The sequence below is a fragment of the Anguilla anguilla genome, chromosome 9, assembly GCF_013347855.1.
Source record: "Anguilla anguilla isolate fAngAng1 chromosome 9, fAngAng1.pri, whole genome shotgun sequence".
Taxonomy (NCBI): Eukaryota; Metazoa; Chordata; class Actinopteri; order Anguilliformes; family Anguillidae; genus Anguilla; species Anguilla anguilla.
Genome location: NC_049209.1, coordinates 5,794,979 through 5,820,043, shown reverse-complemented (window position 1 = coordinate 5,820,043; position 25,065 = coordinate 5,794,979). Strand labels below are relative to the sequence as shown.

Sequence of the window (25,065 nt, the reverse complement as noted above, 5' to 3'; positions counted from 1 at the left end):
CACATATGACCTTCCCACAACACATTTCAGGACATCCTGGTCTTATTCAGTCCTGTTCTGATGTGCTAAAGGAATTATCAGTTTCCACTCAGTTGCCTCTCCACTGGGCTCCTTGGGGTTTTTTTTACTCAGAATGCAACACAAGGGTTATTCTGCCCATGTGTATTGTAAGTGCCACAGGGCTGCTAAGACAGCCCTGTCTAAATTGCATTTTCCATCATTTTTGACATCAACATATTCTCCTAGGGATAAGTGTATACATAGTACAACGTAACATAATACATTAATTCTAATGAATGCGGAGGATCCCACCACCAATCTCTGGGTTATCCACAGGATGGACATGATCTTATCACATGCCATTGATATCATAAGGGGGTATTATTGCCAGGTCAAATTGATTCCTTATTTACAGTGAGTGAAAGCGAAGGAAAGCAACTCCTCACTTCTGTAATATTAATTTACGCCCTGTAGATGATGTGATAGTGTTTGAATTTAAAACATACACGTCCAGTGATTTTGATGGGAATATCTGAAGTCATTGTAATCCATCAATGCCGAACCTTTCGAATACAAATGTTGCCAGAGCTTGTTATCTGTGGCGATCATTATGTTCACAATAGTTTTATTTGGCTGGATAACTGCAGAAACCAGCAGGTCTGCTTACTATCTTTCCAAGGCCTTTGAAACTGTGGAAATCACAGGTGAATTCCTTGATGAAATGGCAGAAAAGTTAGGACATTTGTGTAAAGCAGTCAGACAAAAAATAAAGTTGTGTCTGATGTAATAAGGGTTATTTGATTCCCATTGGATATTGTAAGGATTCATTCCATATGCAAGCATATTGTTCAATAGAAGTGGTTTTTAAAAGACTAAACCGTATGGGAGGTGAATTGAACAAGGGCTGTATCAAGTTCCTGAAGGGCAGGACAAGTTTGAACACTTTCTGATCTTTTTTTTTTTTTTTTTTTTTTGTCTCAGGATCTAGATTTCTCATCACATCCATGGGAGCCTTGTATATAGTGGATGTACAGAATGAGGATGGACTATATAACTACCGCTGCATCACGCGGCATCGCTACACCGGTGAAACCAGGCAAAGCAACAGTGCTCGTCTCTTTCTGTCAGGTGAGGTCACCTCATCGCATCATCTTGACGGAGCTCTCGTGCACTGCCCAATCATATGCTTTTATTCAATTGTCCTAAATTCATCTGAATTGCAAAGTTTTTACTTTAAAAAAATAAATAAAAATTTGACACAATTAATTTAATTTAATTGGAGTGAATGCTGAACTCGCAAAACTGCATTTGTGAAGAAAATAACATTTCCAAGTGACTGTGTTGTGGGGAAAAAGGCAGATTGATTCCCGGCTCAAGTCCTACTCGTTGTGTTTTCCCTCCTAAATTCTTCGTTTTATCCCCTGGAAGACCCTACAAATTCAGAGCCGGTGATCATAGATGGCTTCAGCCAGCGGGAGGTCATGGCCGGCCACCGGGTGGAGCTCCCGTGCAAAGCCTCGGGGCACCCGGCCCCAAAATACCGCTGGCTCAAGGACGGCCAGCCGCTCGAGCCGGAGAGCCGCTTTCGCCAGAGCGTGACGGGCCTGCTGATAGAGAACGCCCGGCCCGGCGACACGGGGAGCTACCTGTGCGAGGTGTGGAACAGCTACGGCAACGCCGAGGTCGTTGGCCGGCTGCTGGTCAGACGTAAGTCAGTGGCTCGGGTTGTGTGCGTTCCCTTTTACAGTGTTCACTCCCATACGCGGACTATGACATGTAAAGAACCAAACAAGGAGAATTTGGTTCGTTGCAGTGTATTCCCCTTAGTGATAGCATCGCTAATGGCTCTACCATAGCTATACACACACACACCACACCACACAGTAATTGGCATAATCTCCGTTTTTAATGCCTCTGTATTTTACTGCTATCCGGGCTTAAATTCATATTCGTTCATTCGTACGCTATTACTCTCCACTGAGGTGTGGTTTCACTGTCATGCTGCAGAACACCTGAAGGCTGTGATCAGCCCCCGAAAGGTGAAGGGCAGCGTGGGCAGCCAGGTGTCCCTCTCCTGCAGTGTCAGTGGCTCGGAGGAGTACGAGCTCTCCTGGTACCGCAACGGAGAGGTCATCCGTCCCGGCGTCAGTGTGCGCATCGCCGGGAATAACCGGGAAAACCTGGCGATGGACGGCATGGCCAAGAGCGACGGCGGCGCCTACCAGTGCTTCGCCAGGAAGGGGAGAATGTCCGCTCAGGACTTCGTTCAGGTCATCTTGGAAGGTGAGCGCATGCCTTCCAAATGTGTTTACCGTAATAAAGCATCTCGAGGCTTTGGAAGGCATTCTAATGAAAAGTAAAACAGCATAAATACAATTTATTATCATCACCATCATCTTCTTCTTGAGCTAGGTTCAAAATGGAACAGTGACCTTTATGGTTTTATCATTCCAGCAACACAGGCTGCCATAACACAATGTATAGTCCCTCAGATGCGCATGCAATCTACTGAACTGTCCTTTGTGCCAGCCAGCTGTACAGTCCAGCAGGTATTGGTATCCCAGTTCCATTTAAACTGCTCATTGTCTCAGAACTAGGAGGAGTCATATAACTGGTTCAGTCACGGCAGTAATAAGCTCATTCCAGCCATCGGGTGGAGAGGAGATCTCCTTCAATGTTCCCTGTAATATTGCTCACCCAATATTTACATTAGCAATGCATATTGATTATAGCTTATAAACCCATCTCCGCAATGATGTGATCGTCTGAAGATCAAGCAAATGCAGATAAGAGGTGTCAGCGTTTCTTAGAAATCTGAAGGGGATACCCTTGTCTCATATTACTTAGCAGCAGCTGGTGTGTGTGTGTGTGTGTGTGTGTGTGTGCATGTACCGTATGCGTATTCACGCATTGAGCTATTTGCAGTAGGTAGTAGAGTAATTGACCGTAGCGGCTCCTACACTCTAATGAGGCCTGTAGTGCAGTTACAGTACGGCTGCTATTATTAGAATGTCTCTGCAAGGCTGACGGTGCTTACAGTGCCTGAGTCCGGTTGCTGCGGCAACTGTCTCCGGTGGCCATGGAACAGCGTAAAGAGGGTATTGATAATCTATAATGATGCGGGGGGTATCTGGGAGCAACAGCAAGCAAGGTTTCCAAAGTCTGCCGTCTCTAGAAAATATTATAACATTTCTAAGTTTCTAGCACCAAAAAAGGGTGAGAACAAAATTTACATTCGATTTGGAAGATTTTACTAATTTTTCCAACTCATCAGCATGCCTAAGGCAAATTCTTTGGGTGGATCAGAAAAACAGGAATCATGAAGTCTAGCTAGGATATGTACGAACATGCATGTATTACTGTTTGTAACATTTCAATTATTTCCATTGGTCATATTTTTGATATTGCTAAATATTTGCATTGGTCGTAAGAGACATCTGTTAGCCTTTGCTAATAATGCCTAGAACATTTGAATTGGGGGCTAACTAACAGCCCTAGCTGTTAGTATGGAATGGAAACAATATACAGTGGTGCAAATGTGTGTATGGAAATGGCTATACGCATATGCATATGTGTAGGAGACGAGTCTCCCCGAACCATTGCACGCTTTTTCCTTATATACAAAAAGATCAAAGCAAAACACCAAGTCATCAAATAATGACACAATCATGACACAAACAGATTATTGATTTATATAGATTCTTGATCTTGCTTGCACTGTGAGCATATCACACCAGGTTAACCTGTGTAGCCAACACATTAACTTGTTCCTCATGACATGGGCTTTCCATCAATACTGTACAAAACATGATTACACTGTATTATGGAGAACCTAAGTTTTACATAATGCTGATCCAATTGCATGTTTTTCAAATGAGTGCAGTCTCTATCACACTTACTGACTCCCTATCAGTGCAATAATTTTTAGTCTATTTTCTTTAGGAGGTTTGATTAGGAGCGCACTTCTGTAAACCACCTTACACAGTGATTTTCAAAATATTGAAAAACAATTTTATTCCACATTCTAATATTTGTTCGGCTACGTTATAATATGAGCCTGAAGCTTAGGATGTGGCTGTACTCTAGCTTGCTGTGCTGTTGATCCATCACTGACACTGGATGTCTTTCTGTCTTTCCCTCTCCTCTCTCCAGATGGCACACCGAAGATCTTGTCTGCCTTCAGCGAGAAGGTCGTCAACCCAAACGAGGTGGTTTCTCTGGTCTGCAACGTCAAGGGGACGCCTCTGCCAACTGTCACCTGGACCCTGGATGACGATCCGGTTGTGCAGGACGCCAACCATCAAATGGACAAGGTCCTAATTGGCGAGGGCAATGTGTTGAGCTACCTGAACATCTCCAACACTCAGGTCCGGGACGGGGGCGTCTACCGGTGCACTTGCAACAACTCAGCGGGAGTGGTCTCCTACCAGGCTCGAATAAACGTAAGAGGTGCTTGTCAGATCAGCTCCTCCAAAACACACACACATAACTCATCTTGGTTGTTGAAGTTCATGCATGCTTTAAGCCAATTCAGAAAGTGCCTTACTAACCTCATTTCAGGAAATTCCTTTTATGTATTTTTTTCTCCTTCAGTATTTTTTCCATTTCAGTTGCTTCAGACTTTGTGATTTTGAGTTGATTTTTTTCCCTGCCTTTTCTGGTATCCATCTTTAGTTCTTATATAAGTACAGATGTTTCTTTGTTCTTCTGTGTAGTTGTCATGTTCAGTACCTGGCTCAGCTCATTATCTTTATGCAGTTGCATTCCTTCATAACCCCATTGTTCTCTCAAATCCATGTCAAGTTGCAGTATTGAAATGGTCCTATTTATTCTTGATGTATGCTTTCTCACCTTTTAGCACATGCAAAGTACAGATCAAAGGGCAACCCATTACATTACATTACATTACCGTTATTTGGCAGACGCTTTTATCCAAAGCGACGTACAAAAAGTGCATTTCATGGTCATAGACAACTGCTAAACACAGGTTCAGTGAGGTACAATACTTATTTTGTACAGCTATTTCTAGCCAAGAACACAGTTTAGTTCACACAGTGAACACTATTCAGACCTAACCTCTGCAAAGCCAACTAGGCAGAAGAATAAGCTAGAGTATTAGGACAAATACAAATTACCAAAAAGTGCTGGGATGGGGCAACATGTAACAAGTGTCATGAAAATAGGGGGGGGGGGGATTTAGAGTGAAATATACAGCGTGGTGGTGGTTAGTCTAGGTATAGTCTGAAGAGATGAGTCTTCAGGCCACGGCGGAAGATGGGTAGTGAGGGGGAGATTCGGAGAGGGACGGGGAGTTCGTTCCACCACTGGGGAGCTAGGGTGGGGAAGCTCTGTGATCCCTTTGGGCGGGTGACCCCTACTGCAATGGCTTATACTGTATGTCCTCCATGTTCATTGAGTACCTTTGCATTAACTCAATCAAGAAAAATATGAGATGTTGGATATGAGATATCCACATACTTTTGGTTGCACTTTTGGTTTCTATTTCTTACCCAGTACCCTTTCAAACAAAAATTTTCAATCAAGAATGCTACATTTTTGTCTATGTAGTTATTACTGTCTCAAACAATCTTACAAACAAAATAATTGGTTCACAAATTTGTTTTATGCACATAAACAAATCTCTCCCGAGCAGACAAACGTAATAATACTGTACATTTCAATTTATTTATGCGCCTTATTTTTTTCAGAAAATATTTACCAATGTATGTGTATTAATTTGACAATGTCTCAATGTGCATTTATGCATCACCTGGCATATGGGAAATTGCTTGTATTCATTTGTGGACTTTTGAGGCATTTCTCAGCAGATTTATTCAAAAATAGTTTTGTTTCTTTCTTCTCTAGCCAATCGAATTGTAAGACATCCTTTTTGCTAACACGCACTTTATTCTGACCAATCAATCAATCTGACCAATTTTTGAGCGCCTGACCCAATTTCTATTTATCACAGCTTTAAAGCTGATCGTCTAATGGTCTCATAATACACTGGAATTTTTAACTCTATCAATAGCTTATTATTTTTTTAAGAAAGAAAACTGACATTCATAACCAGCTTTCTCACGCCATACTTACTCACACTTTTTATTTCTTTTATATCAGAGTTTCCTTTGATTGTGTCAGAATGCTTGTTAGCATTTGTTCACTTTTTCCTTAGTTTTTTCTTTTTTCCTGTTTTCGATTGAGTGTGCACGTCTGTTTCCCTGTTTGCATGCACCTCCTACTCATCACTCCTACATGTCTGTCTGTAGACAGTGAGCCATCTGCTGCCTGTGAAAAGTTAATTCCAGGAAAACATTACATTATCATTTCAGAGACTGAATACAGATGTGTATTTTATCATGTGCTGTCTGTGTGGCTGTGTATGTTCTTTATGTTTGTTGTTTCCCTCTCTGTTTTGTTACAGCCGTAATTTAAGGATCTTGGTCAACCCTGCTTCCTGTTACTCAACAGGTGTCCTTTACTTTCTTTTGTCTTTGTTATTTTAGTTTGTTATTTTAGCTTATTGTTTTTGCCTGGAACCCGTGAGGGGGAAGGGTGAAGTGGTCCATTTATTTTATTTCATGTTTGCGTGTGTGCGCTCCCTCTCTCCATGCGACAGAAATGGTGTTCCCCGGTACTGTCGCATCTCCCTGCCCAGTGCATCGCGCTTGGCGTGTGACAGCAGTCTTGATTAATCTTTGTGCTTTGCTCTCATTAAAACACCCTCAAAATCATTTTAATGAGAGTTCCATCTCTTATGTTTCTTTTAAGGTGCTCCAAGCATCCGGCTAATGAAAAACCTCACAGCCATAGCTGGGAGGGACACCTACATTCACTGCCGTGTCATTGGCTACCCATACTACTCCATCAAGTGGCACAAGAATGGCAACCTGCTTCCTTTCAATCACCGCCAGCGTGCCTTCGAGAGCAATGGCACGTTGAAGCTGTCAGATGTCCAGAAGGACACGGATGAGGGAGAGTACACCTGCAGTGTGTTGGTCCAACCGAAGCTGTTCACCAGCCAGAGTGTGTACGTTGCTGTGAAAGGTAGGGCCTGTCTCCACACTCCCGTAAAATCCTGGTGCAGGAAGTGAAGATAGCTGCGGTTGTATATCGGGGTTAGGGTCACAACACCATCCCCACCGCCATCCATGGTTTGTAATAATAATAATATCCTGTCATTTATATAGCACTTTTCCGAATGCTCAAAGTGCTTTACAGCAATGAAGGGAAACTCACCTCACCCACCACCAATGTGTAGCACCCACCTGGGTGATGCATGGCAGCCATTTTGCGCCAGAAAGCTCACCACACATTAGCGGAGGTGGAGAGGGAGAGAACATTTTTTTGGCCAATTAAATCGGGATGATTTGGTGGCAAGCTTGCGAGAGCCAGATCTGGGATTTAGCCAGGACACCGGGGGACCCCCTACTTGCGATAAGTGTCATGGGATCTTTAATGACCACAGTGAGTCAGGACCTCGGTTTAACGTCTCATCCGAAAGATGGCATCTCCTACAGCACAGTGTCCCCGTCACAGCATTGGGGTTTATTTGACCAGAAGGAAGATTGGCCCCTGCTGACCCACCAACACCACTTCCAGCAGCAACTCAGTGTTCCCTGGTGGTCTCCCATCCAAGTACTAACCAAGCCCACACTTAGCTTAGCTTCAGCCATTCGGCAGGAATGCTGCAGAGACATGCCAGCACAGCACGCTCTGGGATAATGCCCCAGAATGAGTCTCACCTGCATGCAAACCTGTCCCCAATCCCCCTCTCATGCATGCTATCTCTGTGTTCCAGACAGAGTTGGGCATCAGCATAGATTTATGATCCATCTTGATACCATTGTTCTGTACCTCCATGTACACAGATAGCACTCTACCAAACCGTGAGTGTGACATTAAAAATAATGATAAACGATTGCATATAAACTGCACCTTATAAATGCTGAAAAAGCTCTCTTACCCCAAATACAACCAATGTGTAGCATCGCCTTGGGTGACACACAGTGCCATTTTGTGCCGGAACACTCAGCACACATCATCTAGCACACATATAATTAAACCATTGATATTGGAGGATTGGAGGCCAGTTTCAAAGATGCAGGTTGGAAATTTTGCCAGGACGGCAGGGACCTCCCGACTGTCTGGACTGACTCCTATTAGAACATTTCCCCCTCTTCAGCTTGAGCTGAAGTGCCTCGTGCTCTGGTGCACAATGCTTTTGGACCTTAACCTCATGAAATGCTTTCAATGCTGGGGCAGTCACGAGTTTTCCCATCACCGAAATGAACACAAAAGTGTTGTAAGGATGATGGAGACCAAGTGCAACAGAAGTCTCAGACTGCATTTTTCGCCACAGAGCGTGTAGATGTGTCTCATGCAGGGGACGGGGAATATGGAAGGGCCCACACGCATTAAACAATGTGACACCTCCATTATGCCTAAGTTAATTTGCACTGCTGAAGCTTAGAAAATCTGAAGCATCTTGGGAAATCCCGGGAGTAAATTATCCTCACTTTGTTGTGAATTAAATAAGCTCTGAAGTGCCGCTTATTTCAATGTTATTGTAGCTCATTGATTCTCAAAAGCGGTTGATCTTTCCACGTGGCCTTTGCATCCCGAGAGAGGGGGCCGGGATAAATGTGTTATGAAGGAGATAAGTGCTGTTTATTGCATATCACTTTGCATCTCCGCTTATTGCTTTTCATGAATTTTCTTTCTGCCCAGCAGATTAATTTTGTGCCGACTGAAAATTCTGAAAAGACTGTTTGTTCTAATAGTGGGGAAAATCAGCATACTCGTTTATACTCATTTGCAGCACTTATGTAACATTCTGAAGTAGGATCTTCTGCAGGACCAACCCCGTAAACATTTCTACTGAAGATGTTTTCTGAATGTGCTCTATATTATTTTACACTGTCAAAGCAGTTTTGCTCATTTGTAGTATGTCAGGGGAGTATATTTTCCAGGTTCATTTTTGTTTCACAGTTTAGGTAATTTGGCTAAAAATCCTCTGCATTTCCTTTCCTGTATTAACACTGTTTAAAGGGCTCTCTGGGTATTAATGAAAGAAAATCCACATGATGATTTGTTGGAGTATGCTTGAATGAATACTTATTTTGTATTAAATACCTTGGGTTCTTTTTCAAATGCTTTTAACCTTTCTAGTAAATGGTATTTACAGAAGATTGCACTGGGTGCATCTGAACAGCACACATCCACAAAATTGCGTGTAATCCATTTTTTTTTCCTTCCAGAGTACCTACATACTTCACATAACCTTGTATATTTTTTTGTTTCCATGGACTCTGATTAATGGTACTCTTCTTACCTGAGCATTTTTTTTAAGCATAGAATGTCTACCCACCCATCCTCCTAGTTCCTCCGTTCATCCAGCACTTCGAGTTCCCGCACTTCTCCATTGGTCAGCGGGTCTTCATCCCCTGCGTGGTGGTGTCCGGCGACCTGCCCATCTTCATCACCTGGCACAAAGACGGCCGGCCTATCCCCGCCAGCCTGGGCGTCACCATCGACAACATCGACTTCACCAGCTCCCTGCGCATCTCCAACCTCGCGTCCCGGCACAACGGCTTCTACACCTGCATCGCCCGCAACGACGCCGCCACCGTGGAGCACAAGAGCGAGCTGATCGTTCGAGGTGCGACCGGAGAGCCCCTCTCAAAACTGCGATGTTGCTGAATCATATGATCCACGTACTGGCAAAATCATAGGAATCCAGGATCAGGCATCTCATAGTTTTGAAAAAAAAAAAAAAAAACTGAAACTTACTTTAAACAACAGTTTTTGTTTTTTTTTCGGTTTCCTGAATACTTGTAGTCAAAGCTCAAAACTTTAAAATACAAATCAATACACTATTACCATCTCTGCATATGTCTCTGTTTAGAATGGCCACAGCAGAGAGCACAAATGACTTCTTGTACCCATTTGTCCTGGCTAATGGGACCTTGTGTCTCCTGCCAGATGGCAACAGCTGTAATGATGAGTGAAGGGGGTGGGTGGGGTCATTATAGACCTGGGTTGCCTTTTTGGTTATGGACCGGTTGTATAGGTTCTGGAGTTGCAATTGTTTGTCTCCAATGATGTTGCTGGCCTGGCTGATCACCTGGGTCAGCTTGTTCCTGTGTCGAACTGAGAGATTTATCCGATGTATCTGTTTTTATATCCTGTGCAGTTCCTCCAAGGTTTGTCGTGCAACCTAAGGACCAGGATGGTATTTACGGGAAAGCTGTGATCCTCAACTGCTCTGCGGAGGGAACCCCGGCTCCCACTATCGTGTGGAAGTTCTCCAAAGGTGAGACAATGCCCTGCCCAGTGGTTCTCTCGAGCCTGAAAATCCAGTTGATCCAGTGGTTAATGTACCTTCAGCTGCCTTTGGACACAGAACCATTACTGACTATTTGTAGTAATCAGCTGAATACACAGCCTTTGTGGATTCTCGGTTTATATGCAGGAGGAAATTTTACACAATGCCTTGAAAATGGCATGAAGGCTGTGGATTCAGCTGATTACTACAAATAGTCAGTAATGATGGTTCTGTGTCCAAAGTTGACCTTCGACTCCGATTTTCCTTGAAGTGGACATACATTCTTTTTGTTCCCCCAAGTACGGAAAATGTCATTGAAAGGGAACTGTTGAGAACCTACATGCTAAAATAATACAAGAGCATTACATCTACTCATTAACTGCTTTTTCCCTGTGCAGCTTACGGTACATAAGTGCAGTCAACTGTTTTAACAGTGCGACAGTAGATGGATCATTAAACATTCGCAGTGCCAATTACAGTGTAACAAGTGTAGTGTAAGAAACATGGGGTTTGCATTGTAGACCATCCTGATGACATTTCCAGTATTAGTGAAGTGCCAAGACTGGGAGAAATTCCAGGAAAGAGGTTTGTGGTGAAGCCCCTCAATGTTTCTCTCATTTGGTCATGCCTCTCCCCCCTCCCAGGGGCGGGCGTGCCCCAGTTCCAGCCCATCCCCCTGAGCTCGGGCTTCCGACTTCAACTTCTGGACTCAGGCTCTCTGCTCATCAAGCATGTCCTTGAGGAGGACAGCGGCTACTACCTGTGCAAAGTCAGCAACGACGTGGGAGCCGATGTCAGCAAGTCCATGTATCTTAACGTCAAAAGTAAGACCCATCTCTTCCCTTGCTGTGCGATTGAGTGTGCACCAATGACGGAGCTTAAAGTGTTACCAAGCTCTTCCTAAAACGTATTACAGTGTTGATATGCCTTTCCGTCTGCTGTTGGCTAAAAGCTATTGCTAACTTTATCACTTTGTAGACTAGTATCAGGGCCATGCTTTGTAGCATATGTAACTGGATATAAGCTGAAATGTTAATGGTAAAACAATCAAATAATAATATAAGGAGGTACACGCACACACACAGACACATACATATGTACAGTATATATACAGTACAGGCTAAAAGTATGAGGCTTCCTGGTTCAGACTTTTAACCAGATAATAACATGTGACACACAGTAACCTTAATTGTGTAAACCATACCTGACAAAGTTGTCTTTTATGTGAATGTTGCATTATGGGATTTATTTATCCATTATGATTTTTCCACCAAAGCATGCACAAATAATGGAGGGAGGGAGGGAGAGAGAGAGAGAGAGAGAGAGAGAGAGAGCACTGGGGGGCAAATTCCACATGGCAGCCCCTGCTTGAATAAGGAGTTCAGGAGTTAATGGAGGGAGCTAAATCCTTGGCTACTCAGCGGATAAAAACACAGATCACAAAGCACGCCCTGTGCATGCCGGATTCAACTATGCGTAAATTCCAGGGCCAAGGAATAATCAGAGACTACCTTATAGCTGAGGTAGAGATCCTCAGTTGATCCTCCTTCCTGGTGATACTAATGCTCTCACCCCCATCATTCGTGCCATCACAGTGTAAGGTCTTCCATCTCTTTCAGAGAACCACCAATGACACTGCTCTGGGCACACTGTGCACCTACTACACGATCATCGAAAAATGTCTTGCATGGACCAAGTAGTTATTTACATTTCATAGTCATTTTGACTTACAGTACAGGCCAAAAGTATTAGGCCACCTGTAGTTCTTTTTTTTTTAAAAACTTTAGTTAAATAAGAATTTAATATATGCACATTTATTGAATAACAAACCACAATATAAGCTTTTTCTTTTGAATTTCAAACTACAATAACACAAAAAGATTACTTTTACTTAAAAATAATTTTAGACATGACTCCTGTTTTTCCTTGCATATCACACTACAGCACAAGCATCACAGTCATCAAATATATGCTTTGGAAATCACATCCTATTTACTGATGTCTTATCCATAGATTTAAATGCAGATTCCACTTTAGTCACTACTGAAACAATAGCCAGTTGAATAGTCATTGTGACTGAAGCTCCTGTAATGAACTGATAATTAACTTTTTCAAAGTCACTTAAATCTTTTCATCATGCATTTCTGATCCAAAATTGAGGTCAGATATCCCTTTGAACTTATAACCAAGATTCCCTGATTAGCCTATCATAGCACTCAGCCTTAAGTGTGTTAACAGTACAACTGGGCAAATGTGCAGATAACCCATGGTCGGAGGTTTGCACCAGATCATTATTTTTTACATCTCAATGATAAATATAATGATAAATAATACATTTTTTAAATCCACAATTACCAAAATTGTTTAATGATTTTTCCAGATGGCATGAATGAAACTAATGTGTGTGTGTTTTTGCTGAAGAGTTTTAAAGACCACTCACCATTCTATCTGTGTCTCTTTATTCTCATTTGATCATGCTCACATGTCAGGAGGCTTATTTCCCCTGCTGCTCTTATCAGCCAGGAACAGCCCCCCCCCCCGCCACCCCCCCACCCCCCACCCCCCCTGCTGTGGAGCTTTCAGCCTGAGCCAAACAGCGCTCTCTTCAGCCTCTCATACAGGCCCTCACAGACACATGCACACACACACGCACACACACGCACGCACACCCACACGCATGAACATAACACACGCACACCCACACACACACACAAGCACACACATACCCACACACACATGCACACACGCACACTAACTGAAAATAATTCCTCTTGAAGACAAATATAGGTGCCGCATGTAGACTTTTAGTAATAGTCAGTCACATAAAATGATCACCATATAGTTTGGAATTTTAATTAGCAGTTAAAATTTCAAATACTGATGGTTAACTTGGTTAGATGAAATATCGCCAATTTGATCATTAAACAAATATTTTAATCTTATTAATCTAAGTTCTGAATGGAGTGGGTCTTGGCATAAAATATTGTGGCTTCAATCAACATCCAAGGAACATTGAAGCAGACAACTGGGTATAATTAAACAACATTTATTGAACACAGTTATCAGAATCACGTAAACGTGAGGAAAAAGTTGAACGAAGCATAGTACAGAGAGATCCTTGATGAAAACCTGCGCCAGACTGCTCAGGACCTCAGACTGGGGCGAAGGTTCACCTTCCAACAGGACAACAACCGTAAGCACACAGCCAAGACAATGCAGAAGTGGCTTCAGGACAAGTCTGTGAATGTCCTTGAGTGGCCCAGCCAGAGCCCGGACTTGAACCCGATCGAACCTCTCTGGAGAGACCTGAAAATAGCTGTGCAGCAACGCTCCCCATCCGACCTGACAGAGCTTGAGAGGATCTGCAGCGAAGAATGGGAGAAATACCCCAAATACAGGTGTGCCAAGCTTGTAGCGTCACACCCAAGAAGACCTGAGGCTGTAATCGCTGCCAAAGGTGCCTCAACAATGTACTGAGCAAAGGGTCTAAATCCTTATGTAAATGTGATATTTCAAATTTTTTTATTTTTAATAAATTTGCAAAAAATGTCTGAAAACCTTATTTTGCCGGGGTGCTGCACACGTAGCGGTACCCCCGCTAATTCCGTTGAAATTGAGTCTTTTCTTTTTGTATTTTTATTTCTTGTTGTTCTTTTGTTGTGTGCAGTTGTGCCTTGCAAGTCCCCACTGTACCTGTGTACATTCAAGGTGTTCTGAAGTGTGTGATCTCCTGTGATGCACTAATCTGCTAACCAGTGCGTACTATCTGCTCTGCAGCGCAGTCTGTTCTACAGGAAAGCTAGCAATGATCAGAGGAGAAGTATTGCTCTCATTGGTGCAAACTAATAACCTGGAGGCGCCAGGTGCATTGTTGGGAGAAGCAAATCAGCATCACACTCAAAATAATGAAATGTATGATGAATGTACATCGCTTGCATGTTTAAATGATGGAAAAGAGCTGATTGCACTGAATTAATTATTTATTATTTTATATTCAATATTATTGAATATTGATTGAGCAGAGTTGCTAAAAGTCAAAAATAGGTAAGGACTTTGTGTTAAGAACATGCAAATAATTGATTGTTTTTGGAAGGTGTGGCCTGGAATACAGTAGCCACTGGTCACTGGCTCATCTCCCCTTTCCTTATTCCCTGCCTTCTCATTGGCTGTGCACCATCTTATGTCCAGCTGCATGGTACAGAGCACGCTCAGACTATGCCCAATTGCGCAGCAAAGGGAATTAGCATTTTGTAGCGATTGCCTCCACTTAACCAGTCACCCCCATGCTTTCAATACGCCATTTATGCCATTGGCTGGCACTGGGGGGGGGGGGGGGAGTGGGGGGGTGCTATAGCCTGGCTATTTGACTGTTTTCTTGAATGTGGATGTTTAGGAGCAGGCTTCCAAGCTGCAGGAACACACTTCTTTTTTTTGTTTGTTTTCTTGTACATTTTAACATCCCGGGCCGCTCGTCCACCTCTTGAGTCACGAGTGCTCAGAGCATGGCAGCGCTAAGACTAGACTCCTTATATAAACAGATAGCCTTGATGCTGAATTATGCTGACGGGTGGAGGAGAGCCTGGGCGAGGGAATACAATCTGGGGCAGTAGGGTGTCTGGCAGAGTACAGAGGGTGTTCTGCGCGTAATCTGAGCAAATAGCTTTTCTGCTGCTCATCCATTCCTCCAATCTCTTTGCCCGGCACTCTGTTTCTAAGGAAGTCCTACATCACAAGTCCCACTGCCTACATCACAGTGACCATATAAACTGCCTCCCCTATTGTGATGTCAAGTTAGATGTGAAGTTGATGTGAACCCTCCCGGTAATTAAAATGGTATCTTCATTACTTTACTTTCTCCCCTGCTCTGTGTCAAAAGTGAAGTGTTTAAAAGGGAAGTGGTATTGACTACCTTTGTTTGCAGATCCTTTGCTGTTGTTGTTCCTTGAAAGCATTATGGCCAGGCAAGGGCTTTCATCTGACATCTGGTTAGTATGGCAACATGTCCGGGTGAAAGGTAGATGCAGAGGAGGATAGGGCCACTAGAGCTCATGGTAGAGGTGAAGGACATCTTCTCAGAGTGCCCCAGGGTATTTCCAGCTGGCTGTCCTCTTCCCTCTGCTTGTAGAGGCCTAATGAATTAATGTAGCCCAGTAGAGCCTTTAATTGGTTAATGAGCAAAACAGCTCTGCAGTGTTGGCCTCATTAGTACACAGGAGACAGAGTGCAGAAGATGTTTGTGTTCCTTTTTCCTCTCTTGCCCTGAGACATTTTTTAACGGTTCTGAGCTTCTCTCTTTAATCACACTGCTCTCTGGGTTCTGCTCCTGCCCCTGTTCACTCAATGTGCTAAATGAGTCCAAAGCAAATTCTTACGCCTCTAATGGCTTGTTCAGAAAAAAGAAAAAAAGCCTCATTCACTAAATGCCTTGATATTAGAGTGCTATGCTGAAAAATGTGCAGCATCTGCATTACTTGTATCATTAAAGATATATTTTGTATGGTCATATCTGTGTGTACTCTGGACATGTACTGTTAAAACATTTGTAAGTGACTAGTAATATATTACTCACGTCTATCTTATGACTTGACTTGATCTTGACTGAATTTAATGGAGTCTGCCTTCCCTTAAGTGCATGTGTCCATATATGGAGTTTGCATGTGTTTTGCAATCTGCAGTTCAGAATTATAACATAGCCCTCCCTATATACTAATGTCCTGTAAATTATAACAAACCAAGCACTAGATTCCAAAACTCAATAGGGAAAAGTAAATACATAAGAACTATTTTAAATCTGTTTTGATTGTTCATCTTGATTCCAGGGAAACGCTTGTTCTTTTTCCCCTTAGACTTTATGAACTGGAGATGCCATTTTAAACCGCAATTCAAGCGTGAATTTGTTTTCAAGCTGCAGCTTGTGGTCCTCTGTGCCTGACAATGGTGCAGAGGTGTGTAACTATGTAACTACATAGTGCAAGACTGGCTCCCAGTGGACAACCCATCTCCCTCTTACCTTCAGCGTCTGTGTTATGCAGGCCATCGTTTTGGTGGAAATTAAAAAGAATACATCAACTAAGCCATTATGGAATTATGGGGTTGACTCTGCTGGCTGAAGGCCTATCAGCTATGCTCCACATGCACAGACTAGACTGCACCGTGTTCCCATGTTGGCAAAGTCTGGATCACTGTTGTTCAGCCATTAGCCAATCAGATGTTTTGGTGCACGTTGCCCTGCTTTTTTTTTTTTTGTTCTTCTCGCCACCACGCCCCCCTCTTTGGAGGTCAACTTTATTTTTATTTACAATTATGGTTTACAAAAATGAAGCGCTGAAGCCTGTGGAGTGGCTTCACATCTTTAAGTGAAGTGAAAATACCCCAGTTAGCAAACAAAGGGTAGCATTTAGAGAGGCACTGTGGAGGGTTTCTTATTTTAAATGCTCACTTTAAATTCATAGTTGTCATGCACAATAAATCAGCGCTCTTTTCTGTTTCGCTGCCCCGATTGGCTGGGAAGTGAATAAGAGATGAAGCTTAAACGCTTGCAGCCCTTAGCCTGACACATTCAATCACATCAGAGAGCTGAGGAGCTCCCCAGCAGCCCTGAATCCCCCCGAGAGGGAGGGAGGGAGGGAGGGGGAGAGAGAGAGAGAGAGGGAGAGAGGGAGAGCACGACACAGAGGGAGAGAGAGAGAGAGCTTTGATTGCAGGGGATAGCATGTGTAGGTTTATAATGTCCTTATTGTTTGTTGTGTTGGGATCTGTGTGTGCATGTGTATATATGTGATTTGTGCTGTGTGGGTGCAGGAGTGTGTGTGTTTGTATGTATGTATCTTGTTTATGTGTGTTTGTGCATGTTTGTGAGGATGTGTGTGTGTATGTGCGTGTGTGTTAGCATGTGTTTATCTATGTGTGTGTCTGTGTATATGTGTGTGTGTGTGTGTGAGTGTGCGTGTGGGTATGTGTGTGTGAGTGTGTGTGTGCATGAGTGTGAGTGTGTGTGTGTGTGAGTGAGTGTGTGTGTGTGCGTGCGTGTGTGTGTGTGTGTGCTGTCATACAGGTGATTTTGTGTGGCTGTGCGCAGGGGGCCTGGTCGTGAGAGTAGGAGATGAGCGCGTGGAGGCAGCAGTGCATCACTGGGAGGGGTTTGCCTTTGATTAATAAGGATTATCAAAGTACATTCATTATACATCTGTAACTGATCCGCGAGGGAAAGGCGTAAAAAGACAGATCACATTTCCGCCGCTGACGGTCTGAGCTGTACGCCCAGGGCACAGCTCTGTGCCTCCCCCCCACCCCCCCCACCCCCCCCCCCCCCCCCCCCCCCGGCGAGCTGCGGCACGGAGCCTCTTTCCCTGTCGGCTCCCAGGGTGGCCGGCGCCGCTTTCCCAACAGCTCGCCCCGGCAGGCTCCGGCTCATTCGTCCTGACGTGCACCAGGTTGCACGTTCTGCTTTTAATGAAATATGCAGTGTTGACTACTCAAGTCCCATGCTCATATCCTTTCTGGGAGCAGTTAAAAAAATCTACAGCATGTCTTTGTTATATCATACTATATATATATATATATATATATATATATATATATATATATATATATATATATATATATATAAATAATGTAGCTGCTTAAAAAAAGTCATTGTTGTAATGGTGGTCAAAAATGTAACTTATATAACTTAATATATTTTAAGTATTTTACTATATGCTGTTATCATTATCATAATATTAATATCTTAACTAAAACTAACAAAAATCCTCTTGTTAGCCGTAATCATAATTGATATTTTCATTTTTATCTTGCACATTTTATGTCCTGTTTATGCTCATGCATTAGGCCCCAAAAACTACTACTTATATCCATTTGAATGTTATTCAGTACCTTGGTAGATACATCCTGTAAAATCTCTGACCCATTGGACATAATAGTGGATAGGGAGTTAAGGTTAGGGATGCAAAGGAAAGGGGTTAGACGTCAGATACATGCATTTTTTTGGAATATATCTAGTTGGGTTTTCTTTTGAGAGAACTTTTTTTTTTTTTTTTTTTGCAATCACCTCAACCCTCCAACCTCTCTCCCCTCCAACAGTTCCAGCCATGATCACCTCTTACCCCAACACCACGCTGGCCACGCAGGGCCAGAGGAAGGCCATGAGCTGCACGGCGCACGGCGAGAAGCCCATCATGGTGCGCTGGGAGAAGGAGGACCGCATCATCAACCCCGAGATGAGCCGATACGTCGTCTCCGTCAAGGAGGCGGCCGACGAGGTCATCTCCACCCTGCAGGTACCAGCACCAGCCACGGGGTAGAGCTCCTGAAGGAGCCGTTGCCATGACTGTGGTACACTGATGAGCAAGGTTGATGTTTTTTTGAGAAGGGTTGCTTCATCGTGGCTTTTATATCAACTTATCCTTTTCTCGTTCCAGATTTTGCCCACAGTAAGGGAAGATTCTGGATTTTTCTCCTGTCACGCAATCAACTCGTATGGGGAAGACAGAGGGATCATTCAGTTAACAGTGCAAGGTATTGCACCCTAGTATGTAGCTCTGCATTAAAATGAGCAATCATACATTAGTGGCTGAACATCATTGATAATGAGCATGTCCCAGCAGAAGTGATTGATAGCTCTGTTAGTGACCTCTCTTCCGTGCACCCACCCCCAGAACCCCCTGACCCCCCAGAAGTTGAGATTCGGGAGGTTCGGGACCGGACAATTGCCCTTCGCTGGACCATGGGCTTCGATGGCAACAGTCCCATCACCGGCTATGATATTGAGTGCAAGAACAAATCAGGTAAAAGTTTTACCTCAATAACTCACCCATGAGTGTGCATGCGGCAAGGTTGATGAAATGAAAGAGCAGCCAAGTATCTTATATTAATTTATCCTGTGTTCCCAGTTCAAGTGCTCACTGCTAGTATTTTCAAAATAAGATATTTTTACCTATTCAAAACTCCCCCTTCCGGTGTTTTTAAAAATGTTGAAAATGAAACCTTGCTTTTTGTCAACAGCAACGTGGAAAACTGTCCAAAGAACCAAAGATGTTTCCCCTCAGCTGAACCAGGCCACCATCATCGACCTCCACCCATCCTCCACCTACAACATCCGCATGTTCGCCAAGAACCAGATTGGGAAGAGCGAGGCCAGCAATGAGCTCACCATCACCACAGACGAAGCGGGTAAGTCCCCTGTAGCCAGCGCCAGAGCCCCCCCCCCCCCGCACCAGGTCTGTCACACACATCACGGATTCATCAGAGTGAAAACGCTTGTCCATGGATTAAAACGGAAAGCTCTGATCATCGCTGACAGTGTCACTGGTGCTAAAGTGAGCTTCTGAAAAAAAGAATAACATCGTTGGGAAAAGTTCAATAAATATATAATGAAATGAATACATTGCAGAGTGACTCAGTCTCCCTTAGCTCCAATGCATTATTGAACACGAGCTGACCGGGCAATAAAAGCCAGGCCTTTCAATTAGTGCCTACCGTTGTAAATGTCAGGCTGTATTCAATCTGTCGCAGCCCGTCTTACAACAAATCGCCCCACCCCCCCCCCCGTGTGTTTTGAAGTGCGGTCGTCTGTAATGGGGCCTCCACTGAATATTCACGTTGCTCTGTTGGATAGGGTTACATGTCTGTTGCAGACCTACATGCACATGCATGAACACACACATGCGCGCGCATACACACACATGCACACATACATGCATAATGTGACAATGTTTTTTTAATTTTTTTTATTTGGCCCTGTACTCCACAATTTTAGATTTGTAATCAAACTACTATACTGTAACATATGGTTTAGTGCAGATTCTCTAAATAATATTAAAGGGTGTCTTCATGGCTTGGTTTTTGCTCTGACTTGCACTGTCAATTGTGGGACCTTATATAGACAGGTGTGTGCCTTACCAAATCATGTCCAATCAATTGAATTAACCACAGATGGTAAATCAAGTTGAAGTATGATCTGAAGTATGATCAATGGAAACAGGATGCACCTGAGCTCAGTTTTGAGTGGCTCTGAATACTTATGTAAATGTGATAGTTCAGTTTTTTTTATTTTTAATAAATTTGCAAAAAATTCTAAAAACTTGTTTACACTTTGCCATTATGCAGTATTCTGTGTATATTAATGAGAATAAAAATGAATTTAATCAATTTTAGAATACGGCTGCAACATAACAAAAGGGGTCTGAATACTTTCCGAAGACACTGTATGTCGAGAGAAAGAGAGAAATTAATTTTAATTTGTATTTTCCATTAGCCTCCTTCATCCATATATAAACCATGCTATACTCAGTATATAGATATACTCAACAACGCCATGATAAGGGTTGTGTCCTTTTTTAAAATAAATAAATAAAATAAAAATAGCTGACTGCTCATTCTCACATGCTTTTATACTCTGCAGCCAGAAAGACATATGAAGCTATGCCAGGAATAAATAAACATAAATGTTTGTATTTTACTTACTGCACATTGTAGCCCCTGTGGTAATGAAGGTAAATGAAGTCTTTTTTTTGCATAGACTTTATCAAAATGTAAGTGTAATGTCATATTTCAACTCTCATCATGCAAGCTGGCCACCACCAAGCACAGCCCTGCCCAGATAGCTGTCATTTGAAAGGCTCAAATTAGGAGATGCACATGTATCAGTGATTGACAAAAACACTTGGCTGGAATCGTGCTGGACAGTGCATTGGAGATGTGACTCCTATGTGAGTTCTTGATGCACCATCAAACGTGTTGGTTTCTCCTCAGCTCCTGATGGTCCACCACAAGATGTTCAACTCGAAGCCGTCTCCTCTCAGAGCATCAAAGTCACCTGGAAGGTATGCTTCCATGTCCCCATATTTGTTATTAAAGATTAAATACTAAACTGAATATCTGCATAGAGAAATAATATACAGGGAGGCCCTTCACTTCAGAGTGAAGCATCTTGGCTCCGTCAATCCAGGTCCTCTTTCTTAAGCACATTTATTAGAAAATCCAAGGCATACTATACAAGATTTGTACTTACACTATAAAATAACCATGCTAAGGCATATCTATGATGCACTGGCAATCTCTGTCTCTATGCATTTTTGCTGAATTTGTGCACCTTTGCCTGTATTTGTTATTCTAAAATGTGTTCGGGACGTTTCTGAGCGAGGCACTCTTCAGTTTGAGGAGCTGTGGGTGTGGCCTACAGGTCCTGTGGTTTTGGATCAGATTTCAATTGAGTGTGTGCTGCTATAGCTAGCCAACCACCGTAATGGCCCAGACCCAGCGAAGTAAATCGACAAGCCAGCAGGGCTAGTTCAAGTACAAGAGTTACAGTAACCTTGTAATCGCTTTTTTCCTCGGTGACATCAGCTGAAGTTTGCCAAGGGGATGAAAAGTGATGCTGGCTTGTTTTGACCTGTTAGTAAAGTTACCTTTAGCTTTGCAGCTGCGGTTGGCAGATGTCTGGTTTTTGATGGGAAAGTCAAGTTTTACTGGCCTTTTCTGTACTGACTAATTTTTCTTTTGATTTGTAAGACACTGGATTAAAGCATCTGCTAAATTGAATGTACCGTAAATATTTAGCTTTGCTGATGTTTCGAAATTGGCCAAACCACTTAAAAGATCTGAACTGAGATTGACAGAGTGAAATTCTGATGCCCCTGACACAGGCACCTAAAAAGCACCTGCAGAATGGTATGATCCGGGGGTACCAAATCGGTTACCGGGAATACAGCACGGGAGGTAGCTACCAGTTCAACGTCATCAGCATGGAGACGACTGGGGACAGCGAGACCATGACTCTGGATAATCTGAAGAAGTTTGCCCAGTACGGCGTGGTGGTGCAGGCCAGGAACAGTGCTGGCACAGGACCCTCCTGCCAGGAAGCCATCGCCACAACCCTGGAGGATGGTCAGTCTGAAGACCAGGGGGTGTGCAGGAGAGAAGGCTTTTGAGCTTTAAATTGGGGGAAGGGGGGAGGGGGTATGGGGGGTCGTGTGGTGGCTGATGTTCCAAAGCCTATTTATATCATTGACAAAAGTTTCAGTCTATAAATAAATACCTATCAAGATGGATTGTCAGAAGATTCTTGCTTGCTGTTTGTTACACTTACCATTAAAATATAAATGATTTTAGATTAGAGATTGAGTTATGCTAAATACACTTGAGTATATTTAAATGATTTGGGAGCCATCTTAACTTTATATTAGTGTTTTTATTAAATCCATGTGAACTTCACATTTATGGCTAGATAACACCGCAAAGAAAAATATTCTAGCAGTATTATTATTTTATTGCCATTGGTATTAACTTTTGTAGTAAAGTCCACTTGGTCTGTTCTAGTCCCTCAGACCAGAGTGAATGAATGCCGCCATGTTTATCAGTGGAAATAATGCATGCATTGGAAAGACTGCCCTCTTTTGGTCATTTTCTGTATTGCCAAGAATAGTTTAAAGTGTGCTAGTGTGTTACTAAATTGTTTGTAGCCCAGGTTTGTTTGAATTTCATATGTCTTCCTGTAAATGACCAGTTACCTTTTGTTAATGCCAGCCTTCCTCTGTCTCCCGCTAACAGTCCCTAGCCGACCCCCTGAGAACGTCCAGGCCACAGCAACATCTCCCGAGAGCATCTCAATTTCCTGGCTGACCCCCGCCAAAGAGGCGCTCAATGGCATCCTTCAGGCTTTCCGTGTCATCTACTGGGCAAACCTGCCTGATGGAGGTACACAAAACACCAGGCTGCAGCCTTGCTGGCAGGGGCAAGGTTTTCAATTTCTAGCTCTTCTGTCTCACATTTCTAGGTATTTTAAGTACACTTTAGCCGTCACCAGTTTCCTTTCCAATGTAAGTCAACAAAATAGAAAGTCATATTTTACTAGGAATCTTTCATATTATATCTCCGAGATAACACTGTATATAGCAGCAGGTTATAAAATACACAGCATTCTCATGGTAGAAAAAGAGGGGAAAGGCAAGAACCGTTTTCCTTCTTTTATATCTTTCACCACCAGGTGGCAACATAAGACAATTTTCAGGTGGGAATAAGCACGTAAAATGAATTCCGCTTCAAAAGCACAGGTGTTCCACATATCGACAAGGCAGTTTGAAGAAAAGGTTCAACTGACAATTTTCTGTCTTCTGGAGTTGTAATATGCAAGTCAGCTTTTGTGAAAGTTTCTCACAGGAAGAAATCTTACACATTGGTTCATGTAGTGTTAAATTAATTACACTATAAATATATACAGATTTATGAGTGCTATTACCGTACATGTACAGAATAATACGCTGCATTAAAGATACAGAATGTATGTTACAAGAACAAAGCATGGGTGTGTGGAGGAACCAATAAAGCAAAAGAATCACACCCACTTAAGAGTCAAATCTCCACTGCTCTGTACCAGTCTGGAATGAGTGAAACTTTGAAGTTCTGTGGAAGTCAACATTCCCTGTAATGGAAACTTAGTTAAATCTCACTAATTGTTGGTCCTCGCACCGTAATCCTCACCAAGCAGGAATGATAAGCCAAACTGCGATAGCAGTGGCAGGGAGGAAATGACATTAACACATTTTTACAAAGTTGCTTTTAATGTTTTACCTCTTATTTTATATTTTTTAACATCCTGTTATTTGCTATATTCTATTAACCATGTATCTGTATCTGTTCCTCTGTTTGGCCCTCTTTCATGCTGCTCCTATTTTCATGTTAATTGATTCATACACTTTGTTTTAATGTGTCCCTTAAGCTGTCGTCTACATCTCGTATTATTTTATTTCTTTTTATGTGTGTAAATCACTGTAACTTTGTTTTATGAAAAGTGCTACACAAATAAAGTTTATTATTATTTATTACATGACTGTGTGTGTGCTATGTCTCACAGAGCTGGGAGAGATCCGCAACGTCAGCACCTCCCAGCCTTCCCTGGAGCTGGACGGGCTGGAGAAGTACACCAACTACAGCATCCAGGTGCTGGCGTTCACACGCGCCGGCGACGGGGTGCGGAGCAGGCAGATCTTCATCCGCACCAAGGAGGACGGTACGGTGTGACAGCGTGGAACTCACCTTCTTCTTCCCTGGTTTTCGGTCCGGTCTCAGCCTACATTTAAACCCAGCTCATTTATACATAGGCTCTCCATTTCAGGGCACCATAATGTTTTGGGGCATATTAATGTTGTGCAAATGAAAGCAGTCATTGTTTAGTACTTTCGTCACATATCCTTCGCATGCAATGATTGCATGTAGGCTGTAGGAAAATATAATATTTTCCAAGAAATTACGAAAATCATCGATAACGTTTCGCCGCAATCTTTTACTGCTACAGTACCATGGTGTGAATGCATAAGGCGGTGATGATGAGAGAAAACTTTTGGTTACGTTGGGCTATAAAACACAATTCCAAAAGTACAATTAGGCATGTTATACATCTTCGGCCGAGTTATGAAGTTACACCATTAGTTGGCCGGTCCAGCCATATACTAGGTTTTGACCTAGTCTTGTTTAACTGTACACTATTCAAAGGTGTGACATGTTGTTTGCTACTGATGGCCTTGCTCTGGTTATTTTCCCTCAGTGCCTGGTCCTCCCGGTGGAGTGAAGGCAGCAGCCGCAGGCAGCTCGGTGGTGTATGTCTCCTGGCTGGCCCCGCTCAAGCTCAACGGCATCATCAGAAAGTACACCATCTTCTGCTCCAACCACTATCCCGCGGTTAGCAACCAGCCACTCATTGCACTGACCGACTCCTGTCATTCTTCACCGTCAGCCTGCCC

At 43.0% G+C, this 25,065-nt stretch overlaps 1 protein-coding gene across 6 annotated transcripts in view; it reads left to right on the top strand.

Annotated features, from left to right (window-relative positions):
- Positions 1–25,065, top strand: part of LOC118236452 (Down syndrome cell adhesion molecule homolog) — a 103,878-nt gene that overhangs the window by 62,027 nt on the left and 16,786 nt on the right. For 4 of the 6 annotated variants that reach the window (XM_035434851.1, XM_035434853.1, XM_035434854.1 and 1 more), the window contains 17 exons: positions 982–1,128; positions 1,429–1,707; positions 2,008–2,283; positions 4,153–4,449; positions 6,772–7,047; positions 9,383–9,661; positions 10,196–10,315; positions 10,972–11,151; positions 18,410–18,606; positions 18,748–18,844; positions 18,985–19,113; positions 19,331–19,498; positions 21,080–21,150; positions 21,973–22,213; positions 22,877–23,023; positions 24,180–24,335; positions 24,870–25,003. In XM_035434851.1, the coding sequence (XP_035290742.1) occupies positions 982–1,128; positions 1,429–1,707; positions 2,008–2,283; positions 4,153–4,449; positions 6,772–7,047; positions 9,383–9,661; positions 10,196–10,315; positions 10,972–11,151; positions 18,410–18,606; positions 18,748–18,844; positions 18,985–19,113; positions 19,331–19,498; positions 21,080–21,150; positions 21,973–22,213; positions 22,877–23,023; positions 24,180–24,335; positions 24,870–25,003 (3,194 nt within the window). Of the gene's footprint in view, positions 1–981; positions 1,129–1,428; positions 1,708–2,007; positions 2,284–4,152; positions 4,450–6,771; positions 7,048–9,382; positions 9,662–10,195; positions 10,316–10,971; positions 11,152–18,409; positions 18,607–18,747; positions 18,845–18,984; positions 19,114–19,330; positions 19,499–21,079; positions 21,151–21,972; positions 22,214–22,876; positions 23,024–24,179; positions 24,336–24,869; positions 25,004–25,065 lie in introns of those variants that run through there. The other 2 variants (XR_004767038.1, XM_035434855.1) reach the window with 2 other exon arrangements.